We start from the raw sequence: 23,117 nt of genomic DNA, 5'->3' as shown, positions 1-23,117 counted from the left end.
CCATCATACCCAATCCTGGTATGCATGGCACCCATCATACCCAATCCTGGTATGCATGGCACCCATCATACCCAATCCTGGTATGCATGGCACCCATCATACCCAATCCTGGTATGCATGGCACCCATCATACCCAATCCTGGTATGCATGGCACCCATCATACCCAATCCTGGTATGCATGGCACCCCTCATCCCTGTCCTGGTATGCATGGCACCCCTCATCCCTGTCCTGGTATGCAGGCACCCCTAATCCCTATCCTGGTATGCATGGCACCCCTCATCCCTGTCCTGGTATGCATGGCACCCCTCATCCCTGTCCTGGTATGCATGGGCCCCCTAATCCCCATCAGGCTGCACATTTAAAAAAATAAACACTCCTACTCACCTCTCTTCTCTCCTCCAGCGCTGCGTCCGGTCTGCCTGCACTGATCTCTCCATGTGAGCCACGCATGATGTCACTGCCATGCGCGGCTCACATGGAGAGATCAGCTGCCGGAAGTCACTGCTCCCCACGCCAGGACTGTGTGCGCGGGGAGCAGTGACTTCACTCTCCTTCATAGCCGGCACACAGCGGAGCCGCGCTGCGGCTGCTGCCGGCTGTCTCCTGTGCACGCTCATTAAAGGGCATGAATATTCACCCACTCCCCACGCCCATAGGCATGGAGAGAGGTTGAATATTCATGCCCTTTAACAGCGGGCACAGGAGATAGCCGGCAGTAGCCGCAGCGCGGCTACACTGTATACCGCTATTAAGGAGCATGAATACTCAGTGCTCCCCACGCCTCATGGGCGTGGGGAGCAGTGAATATTCATTTTCTTTAGCAGCGGGGACAGTGTAGGCTGCAGCGGGCGGCTGCTGCCTCCTGTGCCCCGCTCCTCCACCGATACCGCTCCCCCCCACACCCCACATAAATATACACATATTGTACACCCATATACAACATTCTGACTATAAGACGCACTCCCCATTTTCCTCCAAATTTTTGGAGGAAAAAAATACGTCTTATGGTCCGAAAAATACGGTACCTTTCGAAGGGGAAAAACCATTCGGAATCTGATAGCTCCTAGCAGACTTAAAAATATTCCTATTCAATTTGAACAAAGAGGAACTAATACAGCTATAACAGTGGGAGTGGGAGTATTTAAATGTAGAAAGAAACTCTGCTGTTGCTGTAGATGTATTACACATGGCTGTAAGGAGATTATATCTTACAGTACAGGTGAAAAGTTTTTAAGTAAACAACATCTTTCTTGTCAAACAGTCTATGTTATATACATTATCACCTGTAAATGCGGCCTACAATATGTAGGTCGTACTACTAGAAAACTTCAAAACCACCTTACTGGACATCGCTATAACGCTAAAATAGGACTTTTAACACACAGCCTATCACGTCACTTATTGCATACCCACAGAGGGAAATTCCAAGTACAAATAACTCCTGTAGAACATATACCAGCCTCCACTCAGAATAGAACTCAAATATTAAATAGAAAAGAATCTTTCTGGATTTATCGTATGCGGTGTTTATATCCTGATGGTTTAAATGATAGAATAGATGTATGATCCTTTCTTTATTTTTTTTAATTTTTTTTTTATATATATATTATTTACATGTTTAAATATGTTGGCACTTTTTAACTGTTTTTACTAGAGCAGATACAAATTCAGACTGTCACACCAATTATTCGCACAAACTTGTTAAATTAACGTGATTAAGGAACCAGGCGAGTCACTCTTTCACCTTTTCAGTTTAGAAGGGTATTTAAGGAAGGATAGCTCTAGATATATGATTATAAAATTCTACCTGAGGAAGACTCTGCAATGAGCCGAAACGCATTGTATCTTGCTATTCTATATTTTATATTCTTTTGAAAAATAAATTCTGGATGAAAAAACCTACTGGATCTTATCTGGAAGCGCCGCAATACTTTATCCAGAACACACCTATTTGAATAAGGGCCTATAGGGTGAGTTTGAATGCCATTTGTGCTATCCCACTGCTATCCCTCCCCCATACTTTTATCTGGATTATTGTCCTTGATTTATTGATGCTATCTTTTTAAAATATCTATTAACAGTTACATTTTAGGGTGTATACTTTGTTCTTTGTGTTTTTTTTGTAGGGGATCAAATACTTATTTCTTACTGCAAAATGAAAATTTATCTAATTTATACAATGTGATTTTCTTGATTTTATATGGATAGTCTCTCTCTCAATGTTAAAATTAACCTACCCTTAAAATTATAGACTGTTCATGTCTTTGTCAGTGGGCAAACTTACAAAAACAGCAAGGGATCACAAGGGCTTCTGAGGTACAGCCAGCAGTGAGTGGGGTCACCATTGTTGAGGGTGCCAACCTCCGCAGCTAGGCAGTATCAGCTTTGTTTAGGTGCGGGATAGGGTTAGGTAGTGACTGTACCAATTATTCAGCAGCATCATTGTTTACATCTATTTATATACATCCACAACAAGCCATTCAGCTTGTAATTTTGCTAGTTTTAAGAACATACAGTACAGACCAAAAGTTTGGACACACCTCATTTAAAGATTTTTTTTGTATTTTCATGACTATGAAAATTGTACATTCACACTGAAGGCATCAAAACTATGAATTAACACATGTGGAATTATATACTTAACAAAAAAGTGTGAAACAACTGAAAATATGTCTTATATTCTAGGTTCTTCAAAGTAGCCACCTTTTGCTTTGATGACTGCTTTGCACACTCTTGGCATTCTCTTGATGAGCTTCAAGAGGTAGTCACCGGAAATGGTCTTCCAACAATCTTGAAGGAGTTCCCAGAGATGCTTGGCACTTGTTGGCCCTTTTGCCTTCACTCTGCGGTCGAGCTCACCCCAAACCATCTCGATTGGGTTCAGGTCTGGTGATTGTGGAGGCCAGGTCATCTGGCGTAGCACCCCATCACTCTCCTTCTTGGTCAAATAGCCCTTACACAGCCTGGAGGTGTGTCTGGGGTCATTGTCCTGTTGAAAAATAAATGATGGTCCAACTAAACGCAAACCGGATGGAATAGCATGCCGCTGCAAGATGCTGTGGTAGCCATGCTGGTTCAGTATGCCTTCAATTTTGAATAAATCCCCAACAGTGTCACCAGCAAAGCACACCATCACACCTCCTCCTCCATGCTTCACGGTGGGAACCAGGCATGTAGAGTCCATCCGTTCACCTTTTCTGCGTCGCACAAAGACATGGTGGTGGGAACCAAAGATCTCAAATTTGGACTCATCAGACCAAAGCATAGATTTCCACTAGTCTAATGTCCATTCCTTGTGTTCTTTAGCCCAAACAAGTCTCTTCTGCTTGTTGCCTGTCCTAAGCAGTGGTTTCCTAGCAGCTATTTTACCATGAAGGCCTGCTGCACGAAGTCTCCTCTTAACAGTTGTTGAAGAGATGTGTCTGCTGCTAGAACTCTGTGTGGCATTGACCTGGTCTCTAATCTGAGCTGCTGTTAACCTGCGATTTCTGAGGCTGCAGACAGGGATAAACTTATCCTCAGAAGCAGAGGTGACTCTTGGTCTTCCTTTCCCTATGCGGTCTTCATGTGAGCCAGTTTCTTTGTAGCGCTTGATGGTTTTTGCAACTGCACTTGGGGAGAGTTTCAAGTGCTGCTTTTTTCTTGCCATAATACAAATTCTAACAGTCTATTCAGACTTTTCAGAGATTTTTACCACATCATAGTTGGATAGTTAGAGGCGTATCATCCATAGCGGCAGCCCACCCCGCCACTATGGTGCCCATGAGAAAAACAAGAATTTGAGCTTGGTTTAAGTTGGTATACATGCAGCACATAAATGTATGTTTACTATGGCCATAAATCAGAAAAAAAAATACAAGAAGAAAAATGATCATAAACCCTGCTGTAAATAAATAAATAAAAAGCAAAAGTGCATTTAAATAAAATAGGGTTCTTAAGAATACTGTTTTTGATCAAAAATAGCATGAAACCTATCCCAACCATGGCAAGGTGAACCTATTAGGGATAGTCCTACTCTGTTTAATATTAAAAACTTTACTATATGTCAAAGCCTCAAACTTCTGTGTGTGAATCAGACATGAGATCTAACGTGATAGAAGATTACAGTGCAGGGAAGACGGGAAACATTCATATAGACGGCCGATGGAGATGTAGTCAGTGAAGAACTCTGGCCAAATATGTTTCTAAAGCCGTAGTAGAAGATGAAGATGTCGTCCTCATGATGAAGTAGTTATTCCTCATATCACGTGTAATGAAAATCTCCTGCAGTATTGATAATGTCCATTACAGTGTTGGTAAATGAGACGAGAATTGGCTTTATGGAAGATGAGTCTATGAGAAACGTGATCAGCTACAGACTCCGAGGAAGAAACTGCTTGTTGTCTGTGGCCTAAAATGTATAGGTTTTATTACTAGATGTAAAGCAGAAAACTAAATACTGTAAAATAATATATCTCCTCATATGTTTCTGTGGCATCCCGGTACCCGTTCTACTGCTGCTAAATGAGATAGTTGTAGTGTGATAGTAGACTTGTTCCACTGTGGGCACTGTGAGTTAGGGGATATAATACATTGCATTGTAAATTGGACTTTCCTGCCATCTACTGGCCAATATGTGTATATGAAAGGTAAGTGATTATTCTCCTCACAATAAGCTGCCATAGACACGGCTGGGAGGAGTCTCTCAGCTCAGGGCTCGCACACTGACTGAGCACTGGTACAAATTAGTAGTGGGGGGTTCAAGCTGCCTAACGAAGATATAGGAGACAGACACTATTTCTCACAGAAGAGTTTCCATGCCAGTCCACGCTGGGGGACATTTTTCTCCACATAATCTCCTTCACAAAACACAAGGCTCTTCCAGTCAGGAGAGATACCGCTGTTCGTGTGCTCTCCTGCACGCTGGTTATCCTGTTTGCTTCTAGCCGGGACCAGATCCACGTGGCTGCCACACCATCGACTACCCCCTGCGAAAGGGAACGGTGGGCTAAAAACTGTGAGCACACCCAGACTTTAGTGTGTTTCCACGGAGAGCCAATCTGTGAAGGTCCCTCCATCAGTGTAATATTTCTTAGACTGCGCATAGCATTTCCTCTACTAGCAAGTGAAGAGAACTCTGCTCCAGCCGCCCTGAGAGGCCATAACCTCGCTTGTCTCATGTGGAGAGAACCATTACTTTCATATGCACAAAATACTGTAACCTTTGCCTTCAAGAGAGACTGTACCCCGTTACCTCCTTCAGTAAAATTGTTATATTTTACAAGTTCACCTGCGTGTCTGGATGCGTGTGATTGCACAAACATCACGGGCACTCCAAACTTGCACCCAGACACCACAACTACAGGAGTGCCCCCTGGGGGTCCTATACCATCCACAAGTGCCACCTCCCGCTTTTGACAATTGCTGTGGACACTAGGGAAGTGTTTAGGGGTCCATAAACCCACTTCAACTACTGTGACATCATTATCTGTTGCCTTTGAGACTACATTTCCCCTTATTATCTCCAGTAATTGTATTACGCAGGATTTTTATGATGTTACATAGGCTCATCATCTTCTCATTCAGGTCTCTACAATATCAGATTCTCTCAGTGAAGATCTTCTATATAAGAGAATTTTCCTGATTTACCCATCAAACATGGATATGGACAGAGACAAGATGGCGGAGAGGATATTACACCTCACCCTAGAGATCCTCTTCCGGCTTACTGGAGAGGTGAGAGATTCTGATGACGTCACATTACATCATTCTTATCTATGGGAATAACAGATGGACAGAACTGGAGAGGTGAGGACTCTGGAAATGTCTGGAGTGAGATTTATTAATGTGTCTCTCCATAACCAGGATTACACAGTAGTGAAGAAGACCTCTAGTGAGCGCTGTCAGGACCCTGTGTCTGAGGGATTGGGAAGACCCCTGAGCCCAATCACAGGACCTCCACCTCACCCCCTGATACATGAGGACATCAATGACCAGAAGATCCTAGAACTCACCTACAAGATGATTGAGCTGCTGACTGGAGAGGTGACACTGCTGGGAATGCTGGGACATTATACAGTAAAGCTATGAAGGGATTGGGGTGATGACGCCATCATTGTATGTGTCAGGTTCCTATAAGGTGTCAGGATGTTGCTGTCTATTTCTCCATGGAGGAGTGGAAGTATTTAGAAGGACACAAAGATCTGTACAAGGACGTCATGATGGAGGTTCCCCAGCCCCTCACATCACCAGGTAATAGACAGGACTAAATACACACGGCCTATGATTATCTGTATGTAAAACATGAATTCAGTCCCTGTATGTGTTTCCTCCAGATCTATCCAGTAAGAGGACAACACCAGAGAGATGTCCCCGTCCTCTTCTTCCGCAGGACTGTAAACAAGAGGATCCCAATGTTCCTCAGGATCATCAGGTAGATGGAGAGAAGGTATCATGAGATCTCCCCTATGATGTGTAGACGTCTGTGAAGGTATTGTGTTCAGTATTGTTTTATCCACCAGTATTATATGTTTTATACTTGTGTAATGAGGACGGTGGAGATGGCAGGATTAGAGATGATCATAGATGGGACTTCTCCATCTGTCTGTGACTTTTACAATATTTGTTTCAGGGTGAAGATCTGACCCATATTAATACTACAGAGACATATGTGAGGGGTGATGAGCAGTGTAAAGAGGAGATTCCTACATATGACTACCCAGGTGAGTAGTAACCACTAAATGCAGAGAAGTCACAGATTCTTCTCAGTCACCGGCTGTGGCTGCTTTATCGGTGGTGTAGTCCGGCCGTATTACAGTCGTGTGATCACCATTTTGCCTCTAGACAACAACATTCTCCTCCACCAAAAACTATTCAAATAATTTTAGACATTGAAAGCCCTTTTCTATAGAACTTACAACCTCGACAATCCACCTCGCTGACCATTACCTGCCCAGATCTGTAAACTACAAAAAATAAAATAAATAAATAAAAAGATTATTATTATTAACTACAAAATCAAATGACAGCGTACGTAGAATGTGCTGACAAGTTAGAAAATCACTTAAAGAAAAATATGATGGTCCTGTTAGAGAAAGCGGAGGGTAATGATGCTGTTGGCTTCCTAGATCCCTAATATCTTATTGGATGAATCCACCCTCTCTCCTTTCTGTGCTGCTGAATGTGCTCATATGGTCCCTACAAGACCAGGTCCAGTCTTTCTGGACAAACTTCACTTTTATGATCGATAACATTAAATGTGCAGTGAGGGACAAGTGTGATTTTCTGTACAATAACAGCAGAGTTTCCCTTTATCCTGACTTTTCAATTTCTTTTAAAACTAATATTTCTTCTTGAAACTCCTCTGACAGAAAATATTTGCCCTTACCATAGTTTAGGTTGCCAAGAGCCACCGAGTACCATACTCTAATTACCCCAGAGAAGTTTCACCACTAGTTACTCATTTTTTACTGATGAAGACTGTTGAGTTTGGTCATTTCAGTAGATGTGTTGTTGTCTATACTCAGTTTTTGACTACAATAGTTAGTGCCCAAAATACTCCTGATTTAACCCCTTCCCACAGCCAGTTTTGTGTTCCTAATCAGGCCCCATTTTTTCAAATCTGATGTGTGTCACTTTATGCGGGGATAACTTTGGAATTCTTCACAAAGGATAATAGGAAACAAATGGATCTTACAAATTATTTTGCATCTTCTCTTTATTCCGACAATACCCTATATACGGTTGTACACTACTGTCTGGGCACAAGGCAGGTTAAGAAGGAAAGGAGCGACATTTAGCTGTTTGAATGCTGATCTTGGTGGATTAGTTTGCAGACACAAAGTATCGTGGTCACTTGGTAGCTCAAAAGATGGCCACCACGAACAGGTTTGGCACTATCTACTCTTGCTTTGCTCATCATTCTTTAACCCCTCTACATGTATCTGGAGTTACACATAGACCCCCAGGCTTGGGCCATGGTGTTACCTGTTCTATGGTGTGAGATGCCAAGAAGAATAGTCAGGTAGTTGGGACAGAACCAGGAAGGCAGAGAAAATACAAAATCAGAAGACACAAGTAAACGGGCCGAGGTCACAACAGAAACAAATCCACAAGCCGGGAGCTGAGCACAGAGGACTGAACCAGAGGAGAACAAGGCTGTATCTGGCAGCTTCCGGCAATATGCTTCCAGCTTTAGTAGGGTGCGGTGCTTTCCAAATGGCTGAAGCAGGGAGCAGATTACTCCAGCTTGACAGCACACACACCCATACTGCCAGACTGGATGGTACTACTGATCCCAGCAACCCTAATCTTACTGGCTGGACAAGTCCTGCACCGCCCAGAACTTCTGGTTCTGACGTCTCCTCCATCACCAGCACCGCCTGCAGAATGAATAAGGCGGCTCCTGGTGACAGAAGCAGACATCGCAGGAGCAGGTCCCAGAGGAGATGGGACACACCATTTGCAGAAGCCCTAATATGACATAATAACAGAAAACCAGAGCAGTAATAATCTTTATTTTTTTTATATATATATAGCGCCAACATATTCATCATCGCTGTCCCCATTGGGGCTCACAATCTAAATTCCCTATCAGTAGTATGTCTTTGAAGTGTGGGAGGAAACCAGAGAAACACGGGGAGAACATACAAACTCCTTGCAGATGTTGTCCTTGGTGGGATTTGAGCCCAGGACCCCAGCGCTGCAAGGCTGCAGTACGAACCACTGAGCTATCGTGCTGTCCTAAGCAGGGCAGCACGGTGAAATCCACATAAAGTGACTCCATTGCTCCATTGTGTAATTTTAATTCCCTCAGGGAATTAATCTAAAGGGGTAGTGACTATTTTGAGTCTACCGGCACTTTCCGGAAATTAGCACGCAGTGGATGTTAGAGAGTGAAAATTGCAATTATGCCATTTTATTGCCCAACACATAGTGCCCAGATTGTGCTCCAGGGGAGACACACACCGTAAATTAAGTGGGTTCTTCTCACTAAAGTAATGCCAAATGGATGCTAAATGTGCTTTGGCCACACTGCAAGGCTCAGAAGCAAGGGGGAGATTTGACTTTGGGAGATCGGATATAGCTGGATTGGGTTATGGAAGCCATGTTGCTTTTCAAGAGCCTTTATGGAAACCTCTGTTTTTTCCCTTCTTCCATGAGAGCACCACCTGAGAGAGGGTATCCGCCCACCAAGGGTACACGCGGGAGTGCAGTGGTATTATGCACCCCGTGGCTGAGCGCGCCAGCAAGTGGGACTTCCGGGGCTGCGCACATGCAGGGCACGTGTCAAGAGGCTCCGGCGCGCCCTGCTGATGTAGCATGCCGGGACCAGGACTACACACGCGCAGGGCGCATGTCAGTTTCTGGCGCACCCTGCTGACGTTGCGCGCCGAAATGCTGGGCCATGGGGCTGCGCACACGCAGGGCACGTGTCAGGAAGTGACACGCCCTGCGGCAAGAGCCGCAGTTACCAGAGCAGCAGCAGCAGGGGCCACCAAAGCAGCCTCAGCAGCAACAGCAGCTCCATCAAGGCCACAGCAGTGGCAGTCGGACAAGCGGCAGCAAGACCAGCCGGAGGAGCAGGGCAGGTCGCGAGTCCACCACCTCCAGCCGGGAGCAATCATATGCATTGATCCAGCCTTAATCTCCGGTACCCTGAACGGCAGAGTAGTGCGTGATCTACGTGAAAGTTCACCATAGTAGATGGGTCCCTTTTTTTTCTATGTATTTTTTCTACTAGGAAACCCCCAAAAAGTGTAGTGCCAAGAGGAATAACAAGGAGTGTGCGCTGTGCGGGGTTCATTTTCCCAGCATTTATACTAAAAAGCTTAGCCCGAGTTGTATCCGAGAAAAATCACAGGAAACACCTAATTTTGCTATGGATTTAAAATCTGTAGTCCAGACGGAGGTTAGGGACTCCCTAAAGACGTTGGCTACACGTAAAAAGAGTAGGAAGCTGAGACGTCATACATCAGACTCAGAAGAATCTGTAGTATTCCAGGGCAAGGGGAAGTCTATTTCCTCTCCTACCTACTCGTCATCCTCATAATCATCATCTTCCTCAGTTAGCGATACAGGAGGTAGGCCGTGTTTTCCAGTGCAAAACACGGATAAGCTGATTAAAGCCATCAGAACAACTATGGGCATAGCCGATACCAAGACCTCTAGGACTGTTCAGAACATCATGTTTGGGGGTCTTGATCAGAAGAAGAGGCGCACATTCCCCGTCAATGAGAGGATCGTTCATCGACAGGGAATGGAAAAGACCTGATAGGAGAGGGCAGTTACCATCACCTTCAAAGAGCAGATACCCGTTTGAGGAAGAAGAGTCAACCAGGTGAGATAAAACCCCAAAAATTGACGTGACAGTATCAAAATTCTCTAAAAAAAAATCCACCCTGCCGTTTGAGGATTTAGGAGCTTTCAAAGATCCTCTTGATAAAAAAGCGGAAACCTTATTAAAACAAACCTGGGAGTGACCAGCGGGAGCATTGAAACTGGCAGTCGCAGCCACTTGCACAGCCAGGTAAATGATGGTCTGGTTGCAGCAGCTAGAAGACCAGATTAAAGGGGACATTCCAAGGGAAAAAATCCTGGCCTGTCTTCCGCTAATGCAGGGGGCGGCTGCCTTCCTCGCGGACGCGTCGGCAGATTTGTTAAGGCTGGCCGCCAGATCAGTGAATTTATCCAACGCAGCTCGCAGAGCTCTGTGGCTCAAGAGCTGGTCAGGTGATGTACAGTCTAAGATGAAACTGTGTTCAATCCCGTGTGAAGGGGAGTTTCTTTTTGGCTAAGCTCTGGATGACATACTGGATAAAGCCGCAGATAAGAAACACTGGTTTTCCAGTGTGTTGATGCCTCAGTACAAGACTTCCTTTCGTAAAAGGAAGTATAGCATAGGTACATTTTCCAGAGACCAGGGCAGATGGAAGGACAAGGAGTGGAGGCTTCATGTTCGGAGGCCCTTCCTCTGAGAACAGAAAAACCCCTAAGTGATGGGCCTCCGCAGGTAGGAGGCAGACTGTCCCACTTCTGCCTACCTGGGAAAAAATTACATCCAGTGCCTGGCTATTAGGGATTATAAAGACAGGACTAAGACTGGAATTCAGATCCATTCCCCTGCAGACGTTCATGATTTCGTCTCCCAGGATGCCCAGAGAGCAAACAGCCCTGGAGCAAGAGGTATTAAACTTAGTGGAAAAGAAGGTTCTGAGAGAGACTAATAAGCGAGCAGGGGAAAGGATTCTATTCGCCCCTTTTTCTGATAAAGAAGCCGGATGGCTCCTTTAGGATCATAATCAACTTGAAGGGCCTAAACAACTTTCTAATCTACAGACCCTTCAAGATGGAATCTATAGTAGAGACCAAAAGTTTGGACACGCCTTCTCATTTAAAGATTTTTCTGTATTTTCATGACTATGAAAATTGTACATTCACACTGAAGGCATCAAAACTATGTATTAACACATGTGGAATTATATACTTAACAAAAAAGTGTGAAATAACTGAAAATATGTCTTATATTCTAGGTTCTTCAAAGTAGCCACCTTTTGCTTTGATGACTGCTTTGCACACTCTTGGCATTCTCTTGATGAGCTTCAAGAGGTAGTCACCGGAAATGGTCTTCCAACAATCTTGAAGGAGTTCCCAGAGATGCTTAGCACTTGTTGGCCCTTTTGCCTTCACTCTGCGGTCCAGCTCACCCCAAACCATCTCGATTGGGTTCAGGTCTGGTGACTGTGGAGGCCAGGTCATCTGGCGTAGCACCCCATCACTCTCCCTCTTGGTCAAATAGCCCTTACACAGCCTGGAGGTGTGTTTGGGGTCATTGTCCTGTTGAAAAATAAATGATGGTCCAACTAAACGCAAACCGGATGGAATAGCATGCCACTGCAAGATGCTGTGGTAGCCATGCTGGTTCAGTATGCCTTCAATTTTGAATAATTCCCCAACAGTGTCACCAGCAAAGCACCCCCACACCATCACACCTCCTCCATGCTTCACGGTGGGAACCAGGCATGTAGAGTCCATCCGTTCACCTTTTCTGCGTCGCACAAAGACACGGTAGTTGGAACCAAAGATCTCAAATTTGGACTCATCAGACCAAAGCACAGATTTCCACTTGTCTAATGTCCATTCCTTGTGTTCTTTAGCCCAAACAAGTCTCTTCTGCTTGTTGCCTGTCCTTAGCAGTGGTTTCCTAGCAACTATTTTACCATGAAGGCCTGCTGCACAAAGTCTCCTCTTAACAGTTGTTGTAGAGATGTGTCTGCTGCTAGAACTCTGTGTGGCATTGACCTGGTCTCTAATCTGAGCTGCTGTTAACCTGCGATTTCTGAGGGTGGTGACTCGGATAAACTTATCCTCAGAAGCAGAGGTGGTCTTCCTTTCCTGGGGCGGTCCTCATGTGAGCCAGTTTATTTGTAGCGCTTGATGGTTTTTGCAACTGAACTTGGGGACACTTTCAAAGTTTTCCCATTTTTTCAGACTGACTGACCTTCATTTCTTAAAGTAATGATGGCCACTCGTTTTTCTTTACTTAGCTGCTTTTTTCTTGCCATAATACAAATTCTAACAGTCTATTCAGTAGGACTATCAGCTGTGTAGCCACCAGACTTCTGCACAGCACAACTGATGGTCCCAACCCCATTTATAAGGCAAGAAATCCCACTTATTAAACCTGACAGGGCACACCTGTGAAGTGAAAACCATTTCCGGTGACTACCACTTGAAGCTCATCAAGAGAATGCCAAGAGTGTGCAAAGCAGTCATCAAAGCAAAAGGTGGCTACTTGGAAGAACCTAGAATATAAGACATATTTTCAGTAGTTTCATACTTTTTTGTTAAGTATATAATTCCACATGTGTTAATTCATAGTTTTGATGCCTTCAGTGTGAATGTACAATTTTCATAGTCATGAAAATACAGAAAAATCTTTAAATGAGAAGGTGTGTCCAAACTTTTGGTCTGTACTGTATAATATCAGCCATAAAGATGTTGTTCCCGGGTTGTTATATGAGTGTCCTCGACCTGAAGGACGCCTATTACCACGTCCCAATCCATACAGGATACCAGCAGTATCTGAGAGTAGCTGTGTATATCCTCAATCATGTGAGGCAATTTCAGTTCACAGCTCTGTCCTTTGGCCTCTCCATGGCTCCAAGAATCTTTACGAAGATCATTCTGGAGGTAATGGCGCATTTGAGAGAACGAGATACTCTAGTTGTCCCTTACCTGGATGACTTCTTGGTAGTATGCAAATCAAGAGAGCATTGAAAACTCGCATTGACAAGAGTCAGAGCCAGCCTGATCAATCTTGAATGGATACTGAATCTAGAGAAGTCAAGCCTGGAGCCTTGGACGGTTCCGTCTTTTTTAGGGCTTATCTTGGACTCAGAGGGATAGACTTGTCTGCTACCGGAAGACAAGAAAAACAGAATTACGTCCCTAGCCTCAGGAGTAGTCAGGAATCCATCCATGACCCTAAGGAAAGCAATGTCTCTTTTAGGTACAATGACATCATGTATCCCAGCAGTCCCGTGGGCTCAGATACACTCCCGATATCTGCAGCAAGATATACTAGCAGCGGAGAAACAACTCAGGGGACACTTGGACAGGAAGATGACACTTTCCAATACAGCCATCATCTCAATCGCATGGTGGCTGGATTGGGAGAACCTGTCACAGAGAGGTCTTTGGTCATATTAGGTCAGGGACATAATTACAGAGTACTCAAGCTGAGATGGCTGGGAGCACATCTGGGAGATCGTGTAATACAAGGAGTCTGGTCGGACAGCGAGAAAGCCTTCTCCTCAAAACATGAAGGAGCTGTCTGCGGTAAATAGTGCAGTGATGAAGTTCAATTCCCAACTACAGGGACAACACATCCGAATTATGTCAGACAACAGTCACCTATTTCAATCATCAGGGGGGCATGAGATCCCGACCTCTCCTGTTAGTGAAAGAGCAGATTCTACAGTTTGCAGAACAACATGAATTTATGCTCTCAGCTCTGCATATAAGAGGCAAAGAAAACTAAAGATCAGATTTTTTCTGTCACCCATGACGGCACAACGAGAGAGGGGATCCGCCCTTCAAGGACAGGAAACCTTCAAGATAAAAAGGGCGGCTTTCTGCTGCGATCCAGCCTGTCATGTCAATGTAGCAGAGCTGAAGCCGTCCTGGGAACCATGGATAGGTAAGGATGAGGTTGCTTTATTATTTTACTTTTATTGCAGGAGATCGTTGGCTTCAGCTGGAATGGGCGTGATGGTAAGTATGGTTTAATTTAGAACAATAAAGAATTGTGTCTTTATTTCAATTAAAGGACTTTATTCTGGGTGTTTGTGTTTTTTTTTTAACTTTGACTATGGGGTTAGTAATGGGGGTGTCTTATAGACGCCTCTCCATTACTTACCTGGGCTTGATGTCAGATGGCCTTATAAGCTGACATCAACCCCAACCTTATTACCCCACTGCCACCGCTACAGGGCAGTGGGAACAGCGAGGCTAAGTGCCAGAATTGGCGCATCCTATGGATGCGCCATTTCTGGGGTGGCTGACTGCTGGTGTTTCTAGCTTGGGAGGGGGCCAATATTCATGGCACCCTTCCTGGGCTATTAATATCAGCCCCCAGCTGTTTACCTAGCCTTTTATAGCTATTAAAATAGGGGGGACCCCACGTCATTTTTTTTTTTGGGTCCCCCATTTTAATAGCTAGTACAGGCTAGGTATTCAGCTGGGGGCTGATATTAGTAGCCTGGGAAGCTCCGTGGGTATTACCCCCTTCCCAGGCTTCAAACATCTGCCCCAGCCGTCTGCTTAACCTCCGCTAGAGACTAAAATTACGGGGAACCCCACGTCAATTTTTTTTTTTTAATAAATCCTTTATTTTAACACTAAATGACAAGTACAGTAACCAACACTGTCACTGTACTTATTATATATGTGACTGATATGTTTCTATCTATCTAATCTATGTGTGATGCTCTATTCTTTCTGTTCTAAATTGTCGGGTACCGGTGTATGCCGCTGCTGAATTGCCGGCTTTTCATGTTTCACTGTGAGCACTTTTCCCATCAATTTGGGCAATCACTGTAATGCCACAACCACCATGGCTGTGACATTACAGTGAGTGGCAGACAATCCCTGCATGATTGGTGCTCTAAATAGCGCCAAACATGCAGGATGGGGACCCCAGCTCCTGCTCGAGCATCTCGAGTACTGAGATGCTCGGGCGAGTACCAAGCAGTGGCGAGCATGCTCGCTCATCACTAATAACAGTGTTACTGTGAAAAAATCCAGTTACGCTTTTGGTGCACGAACAGTTATCGAACATAACCTCGAACAGCCGAATTTTTTGCAAATCGTTCGTGTTCGTCGAACGACTCGAACACCGCCCAAAACAGCTTGAATTTGAGATTGGCGAACAGTTCGAGTCTAACACCGCTCATCTCTACTTTTCGCAAACAAACGAAACAGAAAAACAAGGATCTTCTGCTCCTTAAATCCAACAGAAAGACCCTATGCAGTAGATGCATTACAAATACCCTGGAGCTTTGGCCTAGCCTATGCTTTCCCCCCCGTTAATGTTAATGCCAACGATTTTGAGGAAGATCCGGGAGGAACAGGCAAGGGTCATACTAATCTCCCCATTCTGGCCCAAGAGACCCTGGTTCACCTGGATAAAGAGGATGTCCCAGTCAGATCCATGGGTCCTTCCAGATGCTCCAGATCTCCTTAAGCAAGGCCCAGTCTTCCATCCTCAGAGGTCGGGCATTTGATGGCCTGGAGTTTGAAAGGTCGTTACTAATCCAGGAAGGGTTTTCTCCAGGTCTAGTCACTACTCTGCTCAAAAGCAGGAAGCCTGTGAGGACTAAGATCTATGGTAGGACATGGGCAAAATTCCTATCTATTTTGGCGCACTCAGCTAAGGTTAAAATTCCTATTAAAGCTATTCTGGAATTTCTTCAAAGTGTCTTAGATATGGGGTTGGCTACCAGTACCCTTTAGGTGCAAGTATCAGCACTTGGAGCTTTATATAACTATAATTTGGCAGCAGATAGATGGGTTATCAGGTTTAAAAAGGCGTACGATAGATCCAGACCTATTGCTACCCCGAGAATGCCTCCCTGGGATCTAAACCTGGTCCTGGAAGCCCTGACTAAGTCTCCTTTTTGAGCCCTAAGGAAGCGTGAAAGAAAGAACTCTCACTCTGAAGACAGCGATACTGATAGCGCTAACATCAGCCCATAGAGTTAGTGACTTACAAGCTCTGTCAGTAAATCATCCTTTTACACAGGTCACTGTAGATGGAGTTGCGTTAAGACCAGACCTGGCCTATTTTCCGAAGGTGGCCTCCAAATTCCATAGAACACAGGAGATCATTCTCCCCTCATTGTATCCTAACCCAAAAGATTTAGAGGAACAGAGGCTTCATACTCTAGATGTTAGACTGGTTTTGGTTCAGTATTTGGAGGTAACAAGGCCTTGGAGGAGAAGTGATGCCTTATTTGTCTCCTTCCAGGGAGCTAGTAAGGGACTTAAAGTTACAAGGGGAACTATAGCTAGATGGATCAGGGACGCCGTTAGCTTAGCATATTCCCCTAGTAATGTGCCGGTTTCAGAGAACCTGAAGGGCCATTCCACAGAGCTGGTGCAGCCTCCTGGACTGAGAAGGCGGAAGTGTCCATTGATAACATATGTAAGGCAGCAACATGGTAATCTCCTTCTACCTTACCATTACCGGCTTGATCTTTCTTCATCTGCTGATCTATCCTTTGAGAGAAAGGTGTTGCAAGCGGTGATCCATTCCTAAGGTGTCTGTTCTATATAAATCTCAGGTGGTGCTGTCATAGGAGAAGGGGAAAAAAATCATAGTTACCTACCAGTAACGGGATTTTACAGAGCCCATGACAGCACCCTTGTATACCCCCCCCCCCCCTTTTTTTTTTGATCACTGATGGTGTTCTCTATATATGGGTGTATAGTCAGAAATGTTTTATTGGTGGTTGTTGTGTACTAGCATACTGTCTGGAGGTCCTCTAAAACAAAACTGATGCGGAGGAGAGGTACCGCCTTTTTTATTAAGCAGGTTTCCTGTCCTTGGTGGGCGGATACCATCTCTCAGATGGTGCTATCATGGGCTCTGTAAAATCCTGTTACCGGTAACTATGATTTTTTTCTATTTACAGACGATGGACCTGAGTGGGGCTTGTTGTTTGTGAGATGAGTAGAAGTTTTTATTGGTATTATTGTTGCCTACATAACTTGCTGGCTTTTTATTCCATATTTGGGAGGCAGAATGAACAAACAGTTGAAAACCACGCTCTACTGGTTCATCCTATGAGGTTTTCTATTAGATTGTGAAATGTCAGTGTCTTGGTGAATAATTAATTCAATATATTTACATAACTTGCCATTATTATAGACAGTTTAAGTACAGTAGAAATTTAAAAAAATATAAAATCCAAGGATATTTTATTGAAAAATAATAGATTTTTATCTTGGCAGATGACTGTACCTGGAGATCAGAGGGACGGCCGACATCTTCAATCTTTAAATCAGATCTTGAGATCCCACAGGATACAATTGAAGTGAATGCCATTACTCCAGATATACCATCATCCCTTCACAGCAAAGATCTGTCACCTGATCCTTTGAAACAGGTCCTGTCTTCTGATTCATTACCGACTACTAAGGAAAATCATAGTCACAAATTAAGCATTAAAAAACAAACTGCTCCTAAAGAAAAGAAGACATTTTTAGAATATGGAAATAGTTTTCCTCTCAAAAAATTTCTTCCTAAACATCAAAAAATTCACACAGCCGAGAATAGATTTTCTTGTTCCAAGTGTGGGAAATATTTTAACAAGAAATCAGATCTTGTTAGACACCAGAGAACTCACACAGGGGAGAAGCCATTTTCATGTTCAGAATGTGGTAAACATTTTAAACAGAAATACAGTCTTGTTATACACCAGAGAACTCATACAGAGGAGAAGCCTTTTTTATGTTCAGAATGTGGTAAACATTTTAAATGGAAATACAGTCTTGTTATACACCAGAGAACTCACACAGGGGAGAAGCCTTTTTCATGTTCAGAATGTGGTAAACGTTTTAAACGGAAATGCCATCTTGGTGAACACTACAGAACTCACACAGGGGTGAAGCCTTTTTCATGTCCAGAATGTGGGAAATATTTTAAACAGAAATCAGATCTTGTTAGACACCAGAGAACTCACACAGGGGAGAAGCCATTTTCATGTTCAGAATGTGGTAAACATTTTAAACAGAAATACAGTCTTGTTATACACCAGAGAACTCATACAGAGGAGAAGCCTTTTTTATGTTCAGAATGTGGTAAACATTTTAAACGGAAATACAGTCTTGTTATACACCAGAGAACTCATACAGAGGAGAAGCCTTTTTTCTGTTCAGAATGTGGTAAACATTTTAAATGGAAATACAGTCTTGTTATACACCAGAGAACTCACACAGGGGAGAAGCCTTTTTCATGTTCAGAATGTGGTAAACGTTTTAAACGGAAATGCCATCTTGTTGAACACTACAGAACTCACACAGGGGAGAAGCCTTTTTCATGTTCAGAATGTGGGAAATATTTTAAACAGAAATGCCATCTTGTTGAACACTACAGAACTCACACAGGGGAGAAGCCTTTTTCATGTTCGGAATGTGGTAAACATTTTACACAGAAGTACAGTCTTGTTATACACCAGAGAACTCATACAGAGAAGAAGCCATTTTCATGTTCAGAATGTGGGAAATATTTTACACGGAAAGCAACTTTTAATAAACATCAGAGAAGTCACACAGGGGAGAAGCCTTTTTCAAAATTCAATTTTTATTGAAAGGTTAAATAATTTTCAATTACAAAAATACAAAAAAAAAAAGAATAACCAGGACAATATCAGCATCAGTATATCATAGAATATAAGTATAAGGTCCAATAAAACATCAAGTTATAGGAAGAAAAAGGAAGGAAAGGAACATTTTACGCCAACAGTATTACAATTATGAAGTTACTAAAATCCAATGGAAACTATACATAGTGCAGCCAGGCCCGAACCAATGCAGAGCACAATCCGGACAGAGAAGAAACGCACCAGAGAAAAGGGTGGGTCACATCAGTGTGATGTAAGACGGTAGGCATCGGATTCCTGGAATTCAATCCAGTCTCTCCAAGACTCACAGTATCTATCACAATCAGTGGGGGATCGGGCAATCAAATGTTCCATCCTATTTAGAAGAGCTATGTCACAGAACCACTCCTCCAGAGTAGGTGGAGAAGTACTTTTCCAGTGACGAGGAATGATATTCTTAGCAGCCTGTATAAGGTAGCTTACTAAAGACCTTTTGTATTTGGTGAGACTAGTTGGGATCATAAAGAGCAAAAGAGATTTAGGAGAGTCGGGCAGAGAAGCATTTTTCATGTTCAAAATTTGGGAAATCTTTTAACCAGAAAGCGCATCTTGATAGCCACCAGAGAACCCACACAGGGAAGAATGCAGCAACTACACCCAATTGGTCTCTGTGCAGACAGGCCCTAGCTGCACAACTAAAAATAACACCTCAGACCTAACTCCCTAATAGGCCGTTGAGGAGTTTCTCTTACCTCCTGAGGAATCAGAGGGGGGGGAGCAATACACTGTCAACAAGGGGAAAGAAAAGTGTGAAGATATGAAAACCCAGAGTGAGAAACTAAGACACATTCATATAGGGCACAGAAGGCAAGCTAATGAGAACCAAAAATAAAAGGAATAAGTATAACTTCCCAGAAACCTAACCGTGGTAGAAAGAAAAGGTACTGGGAGGGAAAGTAAACAGACAAGGAGGATTGTTTCACCTTTGTGGTGAAACTTACAAAATTCATCCTCACCCACTATTATTTGAATTTGATAACATTTATCTACAGGAGACTGGTACAGCAATGGGAAGTAAAATGGCTCCACAGTACGCAAATATTTTTGTGGCCAAGCTTTATAGTGACTTCTTGTCCTCATGTCCCATCAGGCCTCTTGCCTACTACCGTTACATTGACGATATTTTAATCATCTGGACAGAATCTCAGCAACAGCTTAAGACGTTCCATGAACACTGTAATCAATTTCATCTCACCATCAACTTAACACTCAACTACTCCTGTACTGAAATTAACACCTTGGTGGCCTCAGAAAGACCTTTTTGAACGAGGACTACCATACAAGAACAATTGTAAACCAGATTGCAAGAGCCACCAGAATATCAAGGAATCATCTCCTACATTTCAAAACTAAACAAGAAAGCAATCTGGAGTCTCTAGTAGTCGCCTACAATCCAAATCTGGAGATGCTAATGGGAGCTGCATGGAAATTACAACCATTATTACAAAAAGATGCTGATTACAATCTATATTTCCAGACCCCCCACTTCTGTGATTTAGGCAGCCCCCAAATCTAAGAAGCATCATCATCAGAAACTCCCTGTCCTCTCCAACAGCTACAGGAACTTTTCCCTGCAGCCAGAAAAAATGTAAAACCTGTCTATTTATAATGACCACTGACAAGATAAAGATTCCCAACTCACATCAGGAGACAACCACAAGATCCCAGGTACTTTCAGCTTCATCACATCTAATGTAGTGTACTTAATTATATGTACCAAATGTCCAGCTGGCGGTCTGTACATAGGGGAGACAGGGCAAAAACTTAGAACAAGGATGAATTCTCATCGCCACACAGTAAAAGAAAAAAGATTAGATCTACCTGTGGCCAAACATTTTTTATCCCTGATCACAGCATCATGGACATGAAATTACTTGTATTAAAAGGTAACTTCAAATCTCAGAGAGACAGAAAAATGTGGAATTACAAACTTATGACAATCTTTGACACACTCACAGATCAGGAGTTAATGTGTCATATGGATTTATGTCAACTAAGGAACGTGCTCCTCAGACCGTTTTGGGCGTCACAATCATGGACCAGACCTCAATCACAGGACAATAAAACTTTCACACTCCTTATCAATGAACTGTTCCAATATTCATGGCCACAACTGCTTCTCCCTCTCCCATGCTAATAGTTCTGCTTCACGCCACTTGTCTTATCTATTGCATTATTCCTGTGCCCTGTTGTGTATAAATATGACACTTCAGATTTTGTGTTATACTGTGTCTGAAAAGAGACCTGAGTAGTCTTGAAATTTTTCAGTTAGCCAAAGGTATCAACTACTGAAGACTCTCAAATTTTAATATTTTTCTCCAAACAGCAATTTTAAGATTTCTCCACAGGTGTTCAATGGGATTTAGATCCAAGCTCATTGGCGGTCACTTCACAACTCTCCAGCACTTTGTTTCCATCCATTTCTGGGTGCTTCTTGATGTATGTTTGGGGTCATTGCCATGCTGGCAACCCATGGCCTAGAACGCAAACCCAGCTTTCTGAGACTAGGCACTACATTGCCACACAAAATCCTTTGGTAATCTTCAGATTTCATGATGACTTGCACACAGTGAAGGCACCCAATGCCAGAGGCAGTAAAACCACTCCAAAACATCTTTGAACCTCCACCATATTCCACTGTAGTTACTGTGATCTTTTCTTTGCATGCTTCATTCTGTTTAAACAGTAGAACGATGTGCTTTTACCGAAAAGCTCTATATTGGTCTCTTCTGTCCACAAGACGCTTCCCCAGAAAGGGTTTTAGCTTACTCATGTACATTTTGGCAAACTGCAGTGTAGCTTTTGTATGCCTCTGTGTCAGCTGTGGGGTCCGCCTTATTCTCCTGCCATAGCGTTTCATTTAATTCAAATGTTGACGGCTGGTTCACGTTGGCACTGATGCACCCTGAGCATGCAAGACAGCTTGAATTTCTTTGCAACTTTGGTGGGGCTACTTATTCACCATCTGGACTACCCTTTCGTCAGTTTTTCTTCTGTCCACATCCAGGGAGATTAGCTACAGTGACATGGGTTGTAAATGTATTGATTATGTTGTGCACCATGGACAAAGGAACATCCGGATCTCTGGAGATGGACTTGAAAAATATCAAGAATTTCAAGATTAGAACAATTTTGGTTCTCAAGTCCTCAAACAGTTCTCTTCTCTTTCTGTCCTCCATGCTTAGTATGGCACACGCTTGCACACAATGCAAAGATTGAATCAACTTCTCCCTTTTTATCTGGTTTCAGGTGTGATTTTCATGTTGCCCACACCTGTTACTTGCCACAATTGAGTATGAACGAGTTTCACATGCTTGAAACGAAGTTGTTTACCCACACCCCACAATTTTGAGAAAAGGTGCCAACAATTTTGACCGGTCCATTTTTTGTGGTTTTGTGTGAAATTATGTTCACTTTGCCTTTTTTTATCTGTTTTTTTTTTGTGTTGTTCACATACACATAAAGGAAATAAACATGTATAACAAAATATGTGTAATTGCAATAATTTTCTGGGAGAATTACGTCATTTTCTGGAACAATTTCAAGGGAGCCAACACTTTGACCATGACTTGTTTTTGTTGCAGCATTTCATCCTCTACATGTTCAGCTATATTAGAAGGCTTGTAGCAAATTCCAATTAACAGCGTTACATTATTGGCATTTCCTTGTACATTTACCCATACTGACTCTACATTGTCGAAGCTCCCCTCCAATGTCGTCATTTAGCGCAGGTCTTAAGTTGGATTTAATGAAAATACCCACCCCTCTACCTTTTTATCTTTCCTAACCTTTTGAATGTAGTGTAATCCTCTGTTTATCACTCAGTCGTGACTTGCCAGCCAGGTTTCCGTAATGCCCACCACATTGTAATCTGTGGCTGACATTAAGAGTCTCTAATTCATTAATTTTGTTTGCAAGACCTCTTGCATTTGCCAGCAGACATTTAATACTATTAATACTATTAACTATTTATTACTCCTTCTTGCCTCCTTACTTTCCTTGAATGTCCCAGCCCCCTAAATCCTCATTGACCCCTACTGTCTCTCTCTCTGTCTACTCTATCCCCTTATTTTCACAAAAAACCTCCCTCCCCCCAGATCCCAGTTTAAAAGCTCTTCCATCCATCTGACCATTTTTCACTGCAGCACATCTGCACCCCCCCCAGTTGAGGTGCAGCCTGTCCCTATCGTAG

At 43.2% G+C, this 23,117-nt stretch overlaps 1 protein-coding gene across 1 annotated transcript; it reads left to right on the top strand.

The window, feature by feature from the left end:
* The first annotated feature begins 6,146 nt into the window (after positions 1–6,146).
* Positions 6,147–22,412, top strand: LOC141192335 (uncharacterized). Its single transcript, XM_073661847.1, has 4 exons — positions 6,147–6,233; positions 6,317–6,414; positions 6,613–6,703; positions 17,496–22,412. The coding sequence occupies exons 1-4, from the start codon at positions 6,149–6,151 to the stop codon at positions 18,851–18,853; spliced, it is 1,632 nt and encodes a 543-aa protein (XP_073517948.1). The 5' UTR covers positions 6,147–6,148; the 3' UTR covers positions 18,854–22,412.
* The last annotated feature ends 705 nt before the right edge of the window (positions 22,413–23,117 follow it).

This window comes from Phyllobates terribilis, unplaced genomic scaffold (genome assembly GCF_046119375.1).
Source record: "Phyllobates terribilis strain yellow unplaced genomic scaffold, ASM4611937v1 Scaffold_60__1_contigs__length_8166268, whole genome shotgun sequence".
Taxonomy (NCBI): domain Eukaryota; kingdom Metazoa; phylum Chordata; class Amphibia; order Anura; family Dendrobatidae; genus Phyllobates; species Phyllobates terribilis.
This window is presented reverse-complemented; position numbering and strand designations above follow the sequence as displayed.

Excerpts from the sequence above, each read along its gene's own strand:
- LOC141192335 (XM_073661847.1), top strand. The coding sequence starts at position 6,149 with ATGGAGGAGTGGAAGTATTTAGAAGGACACAAAGATCTGTACAAGGAC. Across the intron at positions 6,234-6,316 it reads CCAGCCCCTCACATCACCAG|ATCTATCCAGTAAGAGGACA; the intron begins GTAATAGACAGG and ends TGTTTCCTCCAG. Across the intron at positions 6,704-17,495 it reads TCCTACATATGACTACCCAG|ATGACTGTACCTGGAGATCA; the intron begins GTGAGTAGTAAC and ends TTATCTTGGCAG.